Below are 16458 nucleotides of genomic sequence, written 5' to 3'. Positions count from 1 at the left end.
AATGACTATAACATTGTTTTTCATGAGCTTTGTACTAGTATTATGTCTGGGTGGGGGGTCCTGCTTTGGAAATAATGTGTACGCCTTTCAGATATCGCATTTAGTTCCCACTAAAACATTCACATGTTGCACAATGAGATGTAAACATGGAATTATGTGTACATTCCTGTAACTTTCTGTTTGTAAAATATATATTTATTATTTCTTTAGTACAACATCATTTTATGAAACTGGTGGGGTTCGGTACCTCCAACAAGGTTAAGAACCACTGAACTAGTTATTTGCACACTACGGGTTATCCTGTAAATTAGGGGTCTTCAACGTGAAGTTGGCCCCCCTTATTGCAAATATTAAAAATAACACTTTGTGCTGTAAAAATGTTTTGTTAGTTTTTAAGTTATTCTGAAATATGTTTTCTAACTAGTGACGTCATCCAGCCCCCACCAACCCACCTTGTCAAAATTCCACCAAACTTGTCCCGTCTGTTTGGGCTACATTTGTGCTGCAAAGATTTCGTCCCAACTGTTATAGTTTTTATGTTAATGTCTTATTGTTTTTATTATGGATGTCCGATAATGGCTTTTTTGCCGATATCAGATATTCCGATATTGTCCAACTCTTAATTACCGATACCGATATCAACCGATACAGATATATACAGTCGTGGAATTAACACATTATTATGCCTAATTTGGACAACCAGGTATGGTGAAGATAAGGTCCTTTTTAAAAAAATAAATAAATAAATAAGATAAATAAATTAAAAACATTTTCTTGAATAAAAAAAAAAAGTAAAACAATATAAAAACAGTTACATAGAAACTAGTAATTAATGAAAATGAGTAAAATTAACTGTTAAAGGTTAGTACTATTAGTGGACCAGCAGCACGCACAATCATGTGTGCTTACAGACTGTATTGATACATATTGATATATAATGTAGGAACCAGAACATTAATAACAGAAAGAAACAACCCTTTGGTGTGAATGAGTGTAAATGGGGGAGGGAGGTTTTTTGGGTTGGTGCTCTAATTGTAAGTGTATCTTGTGTTTTTTATGTTGATTTAATAAAAAATAAAAAAAACAACCCGATACCGATAATAAAAAAACGATACCGATAATTTCCGATATTACATTTTAAAGCATTTATCGGCCGATATTATCGGACATCTCTAGTTTTTATGTTAACATTTTATTATTCATAACCAGCCCCCCAACCTGGTCAAACTCTCCCCAAATGTGTCCCCCCTTTGTCTGTGCTGCACAATTTTTTTTTGTCTATCTCAGTTTTTAAGTCAACGTTTTATTATTAATAACTAGCACCATAGCATAAAATTACAATAGACAAAATGTTTACGGCACCAACAAATGGCATTGTTATTTTGATATTTGCAATGATAAGGTGGGCCAACTGCACACAGGTATTCAAAGAATACAATATAGCGCCGCAAATAACTAGCGGGTCACCAGAGCGCTAATTGCTAGCTGGTGGCTAGCACCGCTAACGGCTAGCTTGAGTGCTAACTTGAGTGCTTACAATTAGGTATCTTTAATGCTTTGATTATTATAATAATACAGTATAATTATTTATTCACGTTTGCATTTCAAACCTGCAAAGTACACAGAGTACAGGTGGCCATGTCACTGCAATTTATAAACCAACATTGTGTATTTAAAGGCCTACTGAAAGCCACTACTACCGACCACGCAGTCTGATAGTTGATATATCAATGATGAAATCTTAACATTGCAACACATGCCAATACGGCCAGGTTAACTTATAAAGTGCAATTTTAAATTTCCTGCTAAACTTCCGGTTGAAAACGTCTATGTATGATGACGTATGCGCGTGACGTCAATCGTTGAAACGGAAGTATTCGGACACATTGAATCCAATACAAAAAGCTCTGTTTTCATCTCAAAATTCCACAGTATTCTGGACATCTGTGTTGGTGAATCTTTTGCAATTTGTTTAATGAACAATGAAGACTGCAAAGAAGAAAGTTGTAGGTGGGACCGGTGTATTAGCGGCTGGCTGCAGCAACACAAGCAGGAGAACTTTGACTTGGATAGCAGACGCGCTATCCGACGCTAGCCGCCGACCGCACGGATGATCGGGTGAAGTCCTTCGTCGCTCCGTCGATCGCTGGAACGCAGGTGAGCACGGGTGTTGATGAGCAGATGAGGGCTGGCTGGCGTAGGTGGATAGCTAATGTTTTTAGCATAGCTCTGTGAGGTCCCGTTGCTAAGTTAGCTTCAATGGCGTCGTTAGCAACAGCATTGTTAAGCTTCGCCAGGCTGGAAAGCATTAACCGTGTAGTTACAGGTCCATGGTTTAATAGTATTGTTGATTTTCTGTCTATCCTTCCAGTCAGGGGTTTATTTCTTTTGTTTATATATGCAGTTAAGCCCGATGCTATCACGTTAGCTCCGTAGCTAAAGTGTTTCGCCAATGTATTGTCCTGCACTGCAATCTAGTCCTTCACTCTGACGTTCCTCATCCACGAATCTTTCATCCTGGCTCAAATTAATGGGGTAATCGTCGCTTTCTCTGTCCGAATCGCTCTCGCTGCTGGTGTAAACAATGGGGAAATGTGAGGAGCCTTTCAACCTGTGACGTCACGCTACTTCCGGTACAGGCAAGGCTTTTTTTATCAGCGACCAAAAGTTGCGAACTTTATCGTCGATGTTCTCTACTAAATCCTTTCAGCAAAAATATGGCAATATCGCGAAATGATCAAGTATGACACATAGAATGGATGTGCTATCCCCGTTTAAATACAAAAATTTCATTTCAGTAGGCCTTTAAAGACATTTACCGTATTTTTTGGACTATAAGTCGCAGTTTTTTTCATAGTTTGGTGCGACTTATACTCAGGAGCGACTTATGTGTAAAATTAGTAACACATTACCGTAAAGTATCAAATAATATTATTTAGCTCATTCACGTAAGAGACTAGACGTATAAGATTTCATGGGATTTAGTGATTAGGAGTGACAGATTGTTTGGTAAACGTATAGCATGTTCTATATGTTATAGTTATTTGAATGACTCTTACCATAATATGTTACGTTAACATACCAGGCACGTTCTCAGTTGGTTATTTATGCGTCATATAACGTACACTTATTCAGCCTGTTCACTATTCTTTATTTATTTTAAATTGCCTTTCAAATGTCTATTCTTGGTGTTGGGTTTTATCAAAAAAAATTCCCCAAAAAATGCGACTTATATTATGCATTTTCGGCCGGAGCGACTTATACTCCGAAAAATACGGTACTTTTGTGGAAAAACTACAGGTGGAATATCAACCAAAAAAAATTTACGTCCCCCCTGCAGTACCTCTGCGGACCCCTGTTAAGGAAAGTTTTATATAAACGAAATGAATGGTCAACTACTTTCAAAAATTAGTTGGTTATTCCTGCAAAGCTGTTTTGCTTGATGGCAGCCATGTTTTTTAACCAATGTTTTCCTGTTGGTTCAGCTAAACACCCTAAAGTCACAATGTGTGTCTTCTGGGACTGTGTGAGAAATTCACTTATGGGGTCAAACGAGGGGGTTTGACAACACTGCCACGGTGTGGTGTACATGTCAGAAAACTATTAGCACAGGCAACACAGTAGCTGTGCATATTTTAACACATTTTCAGTAGTTCAAAGGTATTTGATATTTTCATTACAGTATGTGTTTTTTTCTTTTCTTTCTGAATGCCAGAGTAACATGTGGGTGCTCTGCTGGTTCTGGAATTCATGCGATGACATACTCCACAACGCCATCATGCAGAAGATCTATCGGGAGCTGGAAGAGACCACAGGTGGATTTTTTGTTGTTTTTTTAAAGCACGGAGAACTTCCTGAGACAAAAAAAAAATGTTTCAAGTTGTGACATAATTTTCTAGTGCAAGGGTGTCCAAATAGTGGCCCAAAAAATAGGCCGATGCACATTTTAAAAATACTGTGACAAAAAAAAAAGATGGAGTAAAAAAACGGTGCAATGTAATAAGAAAATGTTGCAAAATTGACACATAATACAAAGCTGCCATGCAGGCTGTTTTTTTTTTAACATTAGAACTGTCATTGTTAAAAAAAAAAAAAAAAGTATAATTGACAGATCTGAAGTAGATCTAGAGATTAAGGTGTTGAAAGTAAAAATAATATATATTGATAGGACTTTTTTTTTTTTTAACACTAAAGAGTTGAGGGCGCCTTTTGAATCTTTTGAATTGTTTTTTTTGTAAACGGTTGTTTAAAAATATTAATTAACCAAAAGCAATGTGGTTATGAATTATTTACCTGTTTAAGGCTCTAATTACTTCACATCAACTAATACATTTTGAAAAATGCTTTTCTTTCACAACAAAAGGGCATAAAACAAAGAAATACACATTTTATGGCAACAGATCTGAAGTAGATTTTTAAATTTTGAAAGTAAAAAAATATATACAGTTGTGCTCATAAGTTTACATACTGTACCCTGGGAGAATTTATGATTTCTTGGCCATTCTTCAGAGAATATGAATGATAACACACAAACCTTTCTTCCACTCATGCGTAATGGTTGTGTGAAGCTATTTATTGCAAAACAACTGTTTACTCTTTTTAAATCAAAATGGCAAAAGAAAATACCCAAATGACCCTGATCAAAAGTTTACGTACCCCAGTGACTTTGATCTGATAACATATACAAAAGTTGACACAAACAGGTTTTTAAATGGCTAATCAAGGTTCCAATCCTCACCTGTGACATGTTTGTTTGCAATTAATGTGTGTGTATAAAAGGTCAGTGAGTTTCTGGGCTTCTGACAGACCATTGCATCTTTCATCCAGTGCTGAACAGATGTTTCTGGATTCTGAGTCATGGGGAAGGCAAAATAAGTTTCAAAGGATCTGCGAGAAAAGGTAATTGAACTGCATAAAACAGGAAAGGGGTATAAAAAGATATCCAAGGAATTGAGAATGCCAATCAGCAGTGTTCAAACGCTGATTAAGAAGTGGAAAATGAGGGATTCAGGTAGACCAGCAAAGATTTCAGCCACAACTGCCAGGAAAATTGTTCGAGATGCAAAGAAAAATCCACAAATAACTTCAGCTGAAATACAGGACTCTCTGAAAAATTGTGGTGTGGCTGTTTCAAGATGCACAATAAGGAGGCACTTGAAGAAAAATGTGCTGCATTGTCGAGTTGCCAGAAGAAAGCCATTTCTGCGAAAATGTCACAAAGTATCCCGCTTACATTACGCCAAACAGCACAGAGACAAGCCTCAAAACTTCTGGAACAAAGTAATTTGGAGTGATGAGACCAAAATTGAACTTTTTGGCCACTCGACCATGCAGCCCATTTTTCTTCAAATGCCTCCTTATTGTGCATCTTGAAACAGCCACACCACAATTTTTCAGAGAGTCCTGTATTTCAGATGAAGTTATTTGTGGATTTTTCTTTGCACGTTCCACTTCTTAATCAGCGTTTGAACACTGCTGATTGGCATTCTCAATTCCTTGGATATCTTTTTATACCCCTGTCCTATTTTATGCAGTTCAATTACCTTTTCTCGCAGATCCTTTGACAATTCTTTTGCCTTCCCCATGACTCAGAATCCAGAAACATCTGTGCAGCACTGGATGAAAGATGCAATGGTCTGTCAGAAGCCCAGAAACTCACTGACCTTTTATACACACACATTCATTACAAACAAACATGTCACAGGTGAGGATTGGAACCTTGATTAGCAATTCAAACCTGTTTGCGTCAACTTTTGTGCATGTTATCAGATCAAAGTCACTGAGGTATGTAAACTTTTGATCAGGGTCATTTGGGTACTTTCTTTTGTCATTTTGATTTAAAAAGATTAAACACAGTTGTTTGCCAATAAATAGCTTCACACAACCATTAAGCGTGAGTGGAAGAAAGGTTTTTGTGTTATCATTCATATTCTCTGAATGTCCAAGAAATCATAAATTCTCCCAGGGTATGTAAACTTATGAGCACAACTGTATATATGACTTTTTTTTAACACTTGAATGACTGAGACCCTTTTGGGTCCCCGGGACCTTAAACATTCACCAGAATTGAGCCCTTAGGTAACTTGCAATGTATATTGTAATGGTTTTAAAAATCAAGCTTTCATTTTCAGTGTGTGGCCCTCTGTGGAACAAGTTTGGACACCCCTGTGTAAAAACATTTCTGTGTCTCCATCTTCACCAGCGGACCCCACCAGTGCTCTTCACTCCATTAGACACCTTCTGGATCCTCAAGCCAGACGCTGGCACCAGCAAGTCGTGAAGCTTTGAAGCTTGGCACAGCTGCAGACGCTGCGTTTTAGCAGGAAACGCCTGTAGCACCCTCCCCCCGTTCCTCTGCCTGTGCACTCACGGCCCAGCTTGGTAAGCCAAGCCCCTTTTTTTTCCCTCCATCTCATGACGACCACATGCCATCCGTCAAAAGTTTTCTTATAGCAGCTGCTTGATGTGGGGGAGAGATGCAGTTTTCAAAAGCTTTGAAACCCCTCCCACTTTTTGGCTACAACCAGAACTGCCAATCAATGGCTTGATGCAGAGACTGTAAAAACGATATATTTCTTATGATTATATGTATATGTTGAAGGGTCTTGTGTATTTGCCATTCATCAGTTTGAAACTGATGAATGGCAAATACATTTTCTTTAACTAAAAATACAAATAAGTTTCCCTATTTTCCAAACACTATGTAAATATTCTAAACTATAGTCCAATTAAAAGATGAAGATTAAAGATGACTCAATACTCATTTATTTACTTCCTTTTGAATTACTTTTTCTGCTCTGATTTGATAAAAAAAAAAAAAAATACTGGCTGTTTACATTTTTTTGATGGCCGATTGTAATTGCAGATGAAAAACTGAATGTTCAATTTAAAATTGTAATCCTTTTGTTATCGCGATGTAACAGAAAAACAATTTGCGGGCCGCTCGTTGGGCATTTCGCTACAAAAGATCCTCAGATGAAGTTTCTGTGCCTTTTTAAAACGTCAACTTGTGTTTAAACTTGAAGACGTTACAATAAAGCGTGAAAACACAAACAGAAGATAGGTTCAATAATTTATTTGGCATATTCTTGATCTGGCAGTTTTCAAGTTGTCGTGGTGTTTCTGTGGACGTGCAGCGGCACGTAGGAGAAGCGTAGCACTGGCGGTCCGCGTCCCGCGTGGTGCCGCTTGATGAGGTCCGACAAGTAACGCAATATGGTCAAGTCGCCCGCCACGGACGGGATGTCTTTTCCGTGCCGGAGCTCGTCGGTATCGAACGTGAACAGCAGAGCCCGATTGGCCAGCGCCGTCAGCCCGCTCTCCAGGTGCAGCAGGTAGGTGGCTCCGCGCAGGATGTTGGTGGAGCGATCGGCCAGGGTCTTGATGAGCGAGCCAGCGTAGGACGGACAGCGCAGCGTTCTCTGGTCCAAGTCCAGCAGGCCCAGATAGCGACTGTAGCGCGTCAGGGAGTGAAGCGTGGTGGAAGACGGCGAGGATGACGACCTGATCAACCACAAAAAGACATTTGATAAAAAGGAATTTTTTATGCATTCTAAATCGTAAATAAAATTGTAGCAAAAGAGCCGATGATAGTCGCTCAGTTCCGCCTATTGCTTGTATTCCGACACGTGACTTCTTCCCGGAGGTGAAAACTAGGGATGTCTGATATCAGACTGCCGATATTATCGACCCATAAATGCTTTAAAATGTAATATCAGGAATTATCTGTATCTGTTTCAAAATGATCAGTATCGGTTTCATAAAGTAAAATTTATGACTATTTAAAACGCCGCTGTGTACACGGACGTAGGGAGAAGTACAGAGCGCCAATAAACCTTAAAGGCACTGCCTTTGCGTGCCGGCCCAATCACATAATATCTACGGCTTTTCACACACACAAGTGAATGCAAGTCATACTTGGTCAACAGCCATACAGGTCACACTGAGGGTGTCCGTATAAACAACTTTAACACTGTTACAAATATGCGCCACACTGTGAACCCACACCAAACAAGAATGACAAACACATCTCGGGAGAACATCCGCACCGTAACACAACATAAACACAACAGAACAAATACCCAGAACCCCTTGCAGCACTAACTCTTCCGGTATGTTACAATATACCCCCCCACATCAAAATGTAAGAAAGTCACCTGTGGACGCCTATCAGCCTCCAGGTGAGCAGGTCACTCAGCTGGAGCGGCGTGCTCAAACACGGCATCACCACGCCGACACCGGGCGCCGGCAGGAAGAGACTCAGTCCGTCCACAGTCTTCCTCAGCAGACCTTCATCGCGAGTCACGACCACCAGCGGTCGGCCGCTCAGCAGACAGAACACGGCGTCGTGAGAGAAGGAGTTCTGCTTGAGGAAGCGTAGAGCTCGCCGCCCCGCCTTCCTCCGTGTGGTCTTATCCGAGGCGGCGCCGTGGACCTTCTGCAGCGGGGACGGCGGGTCCGAGGAGCCGGTGAAGCTGCTGCTGTCCCATGCCTCGTCTGCGGCGCTGGGCGGCCGGAGAGGAGCGTGGGTCGACCAGCGGTCAATGTCGAGCGGCGTGCTAAAGTTCATGGCGAGGTCAGGCGGCGTCTGGTGACCTGGACTACTCCCTAGGCGGCCATCTTCATCAGCGAGGCTCCTCGCCCAAGATGCCACCTCCACCGTGACATCACCGCTAAACAGTTTGTCATCACAGGTCTTAATTTCTGTTGGCTCCTCCCACTTTTCTGAGAGGCCGTTGCTAAGAGGCTGTCGCTCCGCCTCTTCCTCCGTGATGGCGGCGAGGTCCTCTGGGACGATGGACTCGGTGGTGCTCAGGACTTCGATGCTGTCCTCGCTGTTGGCTCGTCTGGCGTATCCTCTCGCTCGCCGCGGCGCCGCCTCGGACTTTGAAGCGAGCGTCGGGAGGTGGAAGGCGGTGTCGGCGTCCCGCTGCGTGCGATACGAGCGCTCCGTCCCGAGGACCTCGATACTGTCGTTGCTGCTGATGCTTCCCGTCTCCGTGGTGACCTGAGGGTCGGAGGTCACGACATCTCCCGCCTCCATTTTGATGGGCAGCTCCTCCACGCAGGAACAGAAAGACCGCGGCTCCTCGCTTTGACTTCCTGTTGCTTTCAGTGACGCTTCCTTGCCGCCAATCTCCTCCTCCGCCTCTTCTTCATCAGCATCGTCATCATCATCCGGGCGCCACAGCTCAAAGAGGAAGTCGGTGAGTCCCAGCTTCTTGGAGAGCGAGCGGGCGATGTGAGCGTTACGCAGGGCGCCGGCGTCGCCACGGAGACGGTACTCCGTGTGAGCCAGCTGCTCTCTCGTCAGTGACAGGAAGTAGGCGTTGCACAGCTCGTCTATTGACTTCAGGTGACGCTCTGACCTGCGGGGGCGGGGCGGTGACAGAAGAGGAGGCGGGGCTGCGGCCGCGTCTGTCAAGGCGGGGTCGTAAGGCAGGAAGTCAGGCTGTTTGAGCTTCCTGTTTGGGTAGGAAGTCACCTGGCGGAGGAGATCTTTGTGAGTGAAGATGGAGCGCTCCAACGCTTCCAATTCGTCCGGCTTTCCTCCCTCGCCATACTCCAGCAGCGTCGAGCGTGCGTACCTGAAACAGTCACATGATCACAGCCCTGTGGGCGGAGCTTAACCCTGTAACACCCCTTGTTGTAAAATTACAACATTACCTTTAACCATCCTAAAAAACAATCCGTTATATATATATATATATTTTAGTCATTGGGTCCTATTGTTCAGTCTCACAAGGCTATTGGATCGTAAATTAGTTTATAAGTCACGCCTTCTGGCCATGAACTCACACAACCTCTCAAGGTTTCCTTCGAAAAACATCTATTTGTTTCATTGGACTGGATTCATCAGATTCAAGTAAGTAAAATGTCTTATATAATTTTTTGGGTTGTTATTATTAATGGGTTAGATTTATATAGCGCTTTTCTAGGCACTCAAAGCGCTTCACAATGTTATTACAATGTGTAGAGCAGGGGTGTCAAACTCTGGCCCGTGTAATTTCACTTGGCCCTTGAGGCGTTATCAAATTAATACTGGAGCTGGCCCGCCGATTATATACAGCGGCGGTGCCGCGGTAACACCTCATTCACCGCTAATTCTCATACTTGCCAACCCTCCCGGGAGACTCCCAATTTCACTGCCCCTCCCAATAATAATCACGCCTGCTTTTCATCCAGTCCGACTGCTGGCCCAGTCACATGATTTCACATGCGGCTTCTGCACACACACACACAAGTGAATGCAACGCATACTTAATCAACAGCGATACAGGTTACACTGAGGGTGCCCGTATAAACAACTTTTACACTGTTAGAAATATACGCCACACTGTGAACCCACGCCAAACAAGAATGACAAACACATTTCGGGAGAACATCCGCACCGTAACACAACAGAACAAATACCCAGAACCCTTTGCAGCACTAACTCTTCCGGGACGCGACAAGGTGTGTGTGTGTGAGGGGGGGTTTGGTGGTAGCGGGGGGTGTATATTGTAGCGTCCCGGAAGAGTTAGTGCTGCAAGAGGTTCTGGGTATTTGTTCTGTTGTGTTTATGTTGTGTTACGGTGCGGATGTTCTCCCAAAATGTGTTTGTCATTCTTGTTTGGTGTGGGTTCACACAGTGTGGCGTATATTTCTAACAGTGTAAAAGTTGTTTATACGGGCACCCTCTGTGTAACCTGTATAGCTGTTGATTAAGTATGGCTTGCATTCACATGTTTGTGCATACAGACGCCGCACATATTTTGTGATCAGGCCGGCACGTTGTTAGAATGCATGAAAAGCAGACGTGACGACAGCTCGTAGTCGACGTTAAAGGCAGTGCCTTTAAGGCACGCCCTCAACTCTGTGGTCCCGGCGGACTACGAGATATAATGACTGATGAACACCTTTGTTCGATAATGAAGGTTGCCTCAGCTCAAAGCCTGAGCCCCGACATTAGCATCCAAGCAAAGATGGCAGGTATCTGGCTTGGGCATATCAGATTAGATCAGTGTGTTGCAAACTGAGCAGTTCAAAGTCCTGAATGGTTGGTTTATTCATTGTGATTTTGTTTTCAAATTTATTAGCCTGTGGAAAAAGTTAATGTTGATATTTACCTCAGAAGGCTGCAAATAGAAAAGAGGCATTCAATTTGTATTTAAATTGTATTTGATATGCCATTGATATTTTATTATTTGAAACTTGATTTTGCACGTCACTATAAAGTTATATAAGCCTTGCTTGTTCAATATTCAATGCAAAACTTGTTTGGGTCCCTATTAAAAGGTAAATTTGTTCAACCTTGGCCCGCGGCTTTGTTCAGTTTAAAATTTTGGCCCACTCTGTATTTGAGTTTGACACCCCTGGTCTAGAGCATGTACATATGTAGTTATTGTGGAACAGATGTATCAAATTTCATTTAGAGCTTGTTATATAATTGTCGCAAATATACAACACTGGGTGAATGTGCTAGTCAAAATGCTGGCTTGTTACAGTGGGCTCAAACAGGTTGTATTCCCTCCACTACATCACTTCCTGAAGTATTTTCTCTATACATGGATAGTATACATTATACCCTTGTGTTGTGTTCAAATGCCTCCTACAACATCTAAAAGGTCAAAACATTTTTTTTTAGGTTTTTCTATATTTGGGTCTTACAGGGTTAAGAGTTCAAACTTACTGAAGCTCCTGTAGTTTCCGCTGCAGCTCCAGAGAAAAGGCCTGCCTGTTGCCCGTCTTCAGGCTCTCGGACGCTCGGGAGAAGCCGGCCGCCAGCCGGGCGAAGTTCTCCATGAGCTTGTTCTGGTCCGAGCACACGTACGCCATGCAGAAGGGCCGCACCATGCCGCGCGCCTCCAGGTCGTACAGCGTCACGTGCTGCACGTAGGCGAAGGCGCTCTCCGCCGAGTCGCCCAGGACCACCTTGGAGTCTTCGCTGAAGCTGAGGCGGGGGCCCGTGGAGACGGAGGGGGCGTGGCCAGGTCCCGACGCCTGGTAGTCCACCGACATGATGCGCACGGAGAAGTGGTTGAGGTCGAAGGAGCCGATGACTTTGGGGTCGTCTGGGATGGTCATGACAGGTGTTGGACCCACCTGGACGCACAAACACAGTAAGCACTACTTCTGCAACAGTGTATTTATATGAGGTATTGCCCCCTAGTGGCTGTGAGTGGTATGACAATCACACTGAATGCTTTGATTTTTTTCAGCAATGACGTCATCGCCTCTATATTTTTGTCATTTTCTGTTTTGGAACAATATAATGTTTTTGGGTATATTTAACATGAAATATACAGTAAATTCAATTAATCTTAAATTGGTGCTTAATGCCACCTAGTGGTGGATTGCACACATGCCTTATAGTTAAATAGAATGAACTGCTGCAAAATTGTTTGCGTCATATGTCACACAAAAGCTAATGGCAGTTTTTCCTATATTTTCATTTTAAACATGACAGGGTAGAGTGAACGTACCACACACACAACTGTAAAGTCCACTGCCACCTTGTGGTGGGTCGTACACATGACATCTTAAATCCTGTCCAATGAAGAGGGTTTGGTGGATCGATTCAAGTATTGATGGCATCGAAACCGATGGTAGTGTCGGTATTGGATTGATACTCCTGTGATGTAATCGATATTTTTGAGTTTTGTACTATGTTTTCACAAATATTGTATTGTTTTAGGGCTGTCAAATGATTGTTTATAAATTAGATTTATCACCATTTGAAGTTTGGATTAATTATGATTGATCACAGGTGATTATTCACCGGCTTCTTTGAGTCACTAAAAAACCGGTACTCTTTAATATAGGATCTTTGAAGATCCCCGAAAGGAATTGGATGAATGAATAGATTTATAAAGTCAAATTTTGATCATGTTTTAGAATAGTTTCAATACATATTTGCATCATATATACATAATATATTTATGTAATCCAAACATGGCTACTTCACCTTTCAAATGTTCTATATTTCCATTCCTTTAACTTGCCATCATGTGACATTCACCATGATGTAAATATTAGTACAAATATTTACCATGATGTAAATATTAGTACAAATATTTACCGTGCTGTAAATATTAGAACGCATATTTACCATGATGTAAATATTAGTACACATATTTACCATGATGTAAGTATTAGTACAAATGTTCACCGTGATGTAAATATTAGAACAAATATTTACCGTGATGTAAATATTAGTAGAAATATTTACCGTGATGTAAATATTAGTACATATTTACCACGATGTAAATATTAGTACAAATATTTACCACAATGTAAATAGAACAAATATTTACCATGATGTAAATATTAGTACAAATATTTACCATGACGTAAATATTAAAACACATATTTACCATGATGTAAATATTAGTACAAATATTTACCATGATGTAAATATTAATACAAATATTTACCATTAAGTAAATATTAATACAAATATTTACCATGATGTAAATATTAGAACACATATTTACCATGAAGTAAATATTAATACAAATATTTACCAGGATGTAAATATTAGAACAAATATTTACCATAAAGTAAATATTAGAACAAATATTTACCATGAAGTAAATATTAGTACAAATATGATGTAAATATTAATAGAAATCTTCAATCTGCTGACCTGCTCGGAGAATTCTGCCACCAGCACAAAGTCGCAGTGGAATTTGGCCGTGGAGCTCCAGGGGTGTGTGGAAGAAAGCAGCGGGACGGAGAGCGCGTCTGGCAGCCCCCCGCTGTCGCCCTCCGCCGCCTCCTCCCCGAAGCCCTCCGGCCCCGTGAAGGGCAGCAAGTCCGGCGACGAGATCATCTCCTCGGCGGCGATCAGGCACCGGCGCGCGGAACTCCTCCGTCCAAGTCGCCCATGGGTCACCTCGCACTGTGTCGGGTCCTCCAACAAGTCATGTGAGCGCGGAGAAGACTCACTTCCTCCCGGCTGAAGTCACCACAAATAGCACAACTTCCCCGGGATTATTCCGCTTTTTCCCCCGCAGACTTCACGGCCTTCTAACGTTTCTCATAAACTTCTTCCCTTCCGCTAAGAGCGCGCATGTTTGGACACGTGACCGCCCGCCCGTGCAGCTGACCTGTTTCCAGATTGTCAAAAACAATTTTCAACTGCGACGTCAAGTCACACGTGACAATACACAACCACTTCCGGTATGCACTTTCAAAACAAAACACCGACAAACTTGAATTCAAGCACGTCCGGAAAATCAACAAAGCGCTTCACATTTAGAGAAGATCTTTGCGAAGTGTTTTGTGTAATTAGAAACATAGCAAAGCACTCTTTATGCGTAAACGATCTTTGACCAGTGTGTCCTAGTACCGCTTTAAAACCAGCACAGCATTTCTGTAGTATAGAGGATCTTTGTTTTAAAGACTCAGCGAAATGCAAACCAGAGTACGCTTGCTCCATAGAGGATCTTTGACTAGCGTTTTTTTTTTTTGCAAAAGGCCAAAGAAAGGGATAGTGGATTTCTGTTGTAAAGAGGATCTTTGGTTTGCATTTTGCTTTGTCATTAAAAAAACAGACTACTCTTGTCAAATAGAGGGTCTTTGACAAGTGTTGTTTTTGCTGTAGGGCTTTAAAACCAGCAATGCATTCCTGTTAAATAGAGGATCTTTGGTTTGCGTTTTGCTGTAAGTCATTAAAAAAGCAGACTAATTTTGCAAAAGGCCATAGAAAGAGATAGTGCATTTCTGTTGTATAGAGCATCTTTGGTTTGCATTTTGCTTTGTCATTAAAAAAACAGACTACTCTTGTCAAATAGAGGATCTTTGACAAGTGTTTTTTTTTGCAGTATAGGGCTTTAAAAACAGCATTGCATTCCTGTGTCTATATGACAAGAGTAATCTTGTCATATAGAAGATCTTTGACAAATATTTTTTCAGTAGAGCTTTAAAACAGCATTGCATTCTTGTTAAATAGAGGATCTTTGGTTTGCATTTTGCTGTAAGTCATTAAAAAGCAGACTTCTGGTGTTATATAGAGGATCTTTAACGAGTGGGGTTTTTTTTGCAGTAGGACTTTAAAAGCAGCATTGAATTCCTGTAAATAGAGGATCTTTGGTTTGCGATTTGTTGTAAATTGTTAAAAAAGCAGATTACTCTTGTCATCTAGAGGATCTTTGACAAGTGTTTTTTTTTGCAGTAGGGCTTTCATTTGTCGTCACACAGATAAGCACGCATTTTTGCATTTTGGATGAACATTTTCTTTTCAGATTCTTGTGTTTATCTGATAAAATTGAAATCCATAAAAAGGAAAACAGCACAAAATCCAATTTTATGGCAATAGATCTTTGACATGTGCTTTTTGCACTAAATAATCTGATTAAAGGAACTTTGACAACCAAACAACTATTACAATCTTACAAAGTGCTTTATTGTCATCTGTCATTTTCACTGACATCTTTCTCTCATCAAGGACATCTGCAACATTCACTCCGTTTTAAAAAGATACTTGGCTAAAATGAGGACACTTGCATGAAGATAAGTAACACCGAGATTGAGCACACTTTACTTCCTGTATGCTAAACGCGTAACCCTAGCAACGCAATCAGGAACAGTTGCAAATGTGTACAAAACTAACCCCCATGAGTTGAAGTGTTTTTTTGTTTATTGTTTTTTCCAATCAGGCACATTCTGAGGCACCCTGATGGTTGGCACGGTGAAGTGGAGCATGTCGCTAAGGTGTCACATGAGCAGGATTTCAGGCTGGGAGGCGGCGCAGTACAACATGAAGCCCATCTGGTCCACCTGCTCCTCCGTCAGGCCGCTCAGCAAGTTGACGGCGGGCTTGAAGTAGCTGAGCAGGACTTCCTGCTCCAGGTGGCCGATCAGCTCGGCCACGCACTGCCGGAAGCGAAGGTGCAGACTGGGCTCGCTCCAGTCGCCCTCGCGCTCGCTCAGGTGCAGGACCAGGTTGGCCAGGGGGGCGGAGCCCAGCGGGCGCAGGGCGGGGTTGAGGCGACACACCGCCTTGAGCAACTTGAGCGCGGTCCGGCGGCGGCCGTCGTCGGCGGCGTCCAGCTGGGCCAGGCGCCGCGTCTCCCAGGGGTAGAGGGAGAGGTGCCAGGCGTGGTGCCAGGGAGACGTGAGCTCGGGCTGGGCCGTCAGGACCACGTCGGCCTCCCTCAGGACCGGCAGCACCGTGATGAAGAGCGTCTCGTCACTCGCGCTGCGTTCACTTGTGGGCCTGAAAAGGAGGAATTCTCACTCACACTTTTTCACTCCCAAACGTGCGGTGCGACAAACCGAATCTCCAGTCTCAGGCCCGGTCCTCCCGGCACCGGTCCGACCAGACAGTCCAAAGTGCTGCTGACGGACGGCCAGTTCATCGTTTCCATGACGACCTTGCTGAACATGTTGACGACAGCCTCTGCTGACAAGTAGCCGCCCACCAGGTACCTGCAGAAACATCACACCACTAAAAAACACTTTTCAAACATAAAA

General features: G+C 42.5%; 3 protein-coding genes across 3 annotated transcripts in view; 1 reads left to right on the top strand and 2 right to left on the bottom strand.

Annotated features, from left to right (window-relative positions):
* Positions 1-6732, top strand: part of LOC133633513 (uncharacterized) — a 34678-nt gene extending 27946 nt beyond the window's left edge. The window contains exons 31-32 of the mRNA XM_062026054.1: positions 3716-3815; positions 6203-6732. Coding sequence (XP_061882038.1) covers positions 3716-3815; positions 6203-6288 — 186 coding nt within the window. The 3' untranslated portion in view covers positions 6289-6732. The remainder of the gene's footprint in view (positions 1-3715; positions 3816-6202) is intronic.
* Positions 6733-7069: 337 nt separating this feature from the next.
* Positions 7070-14094, bottom strand: LOC133633512 (guanine nucleotide exchange protein SMCR8-like). Its single transcript, XM_062026053.1, has 4 exons — positions 13628-14094; positions 11672-12084; positions 8157-9587; positions 7070-7503 (listed from the first exon to the last, which is right to left on the bottom strand). Exons 1-4 carry the CDS (start codon positions 13811-13813, stop codon positions 7104-7106), a joined length of 2430 nt encoding a protein of 809 aa, XP_061882037.1. The 5' UTR covers positions 13814-14094; the 3' UTR covers positions 7070-7103.
* Positions 14095-15372: 1278 nt separating this feature from the next.
* Positions 15373-16458, bottom strand: part of mief2 (mitochondrial elongation factor 2) — a 24982-nt gene continuing 23896 nt past the window's right edge. The window contains exons 7-8 of the mRNA XM_062026544.1: positions 16261-16413; positions 15373-16201 (exon numbers count right to left, since the gene is read on the bottom strand). Of these exons, the coding sequence (XP_061882528.1) occupies positions 15700-16201; positions 16261-16413 (655 nt within the window). The 3' untranslated portion in view covers positions 15373-15699. The remainder of the gene's footprint in view (positions 16202-16260; positions 16414-16458) is intronic.

The sequence above is a fragment of the Entelurus aequoreus genome, linkage group LG18 (genome assembly GCF_033978785.1).
Source record: "Entelurus aequoreus isolate RoL-2023_Sb linkage group LG18, RoL_Eaeq_v1.1, whole genome shotgun sequence".
Classification (NCBI taxonomy): domain Eukaryota; kingdom Metazoa; phylum Chordata; class Actinopteri; order Syngnathiformes; family Syngnathidae; genus Entelurus; species Entelurus aequoreus.
This window is presented reverse-complemented; position numbering and strand designations above follow the sequence as displayed.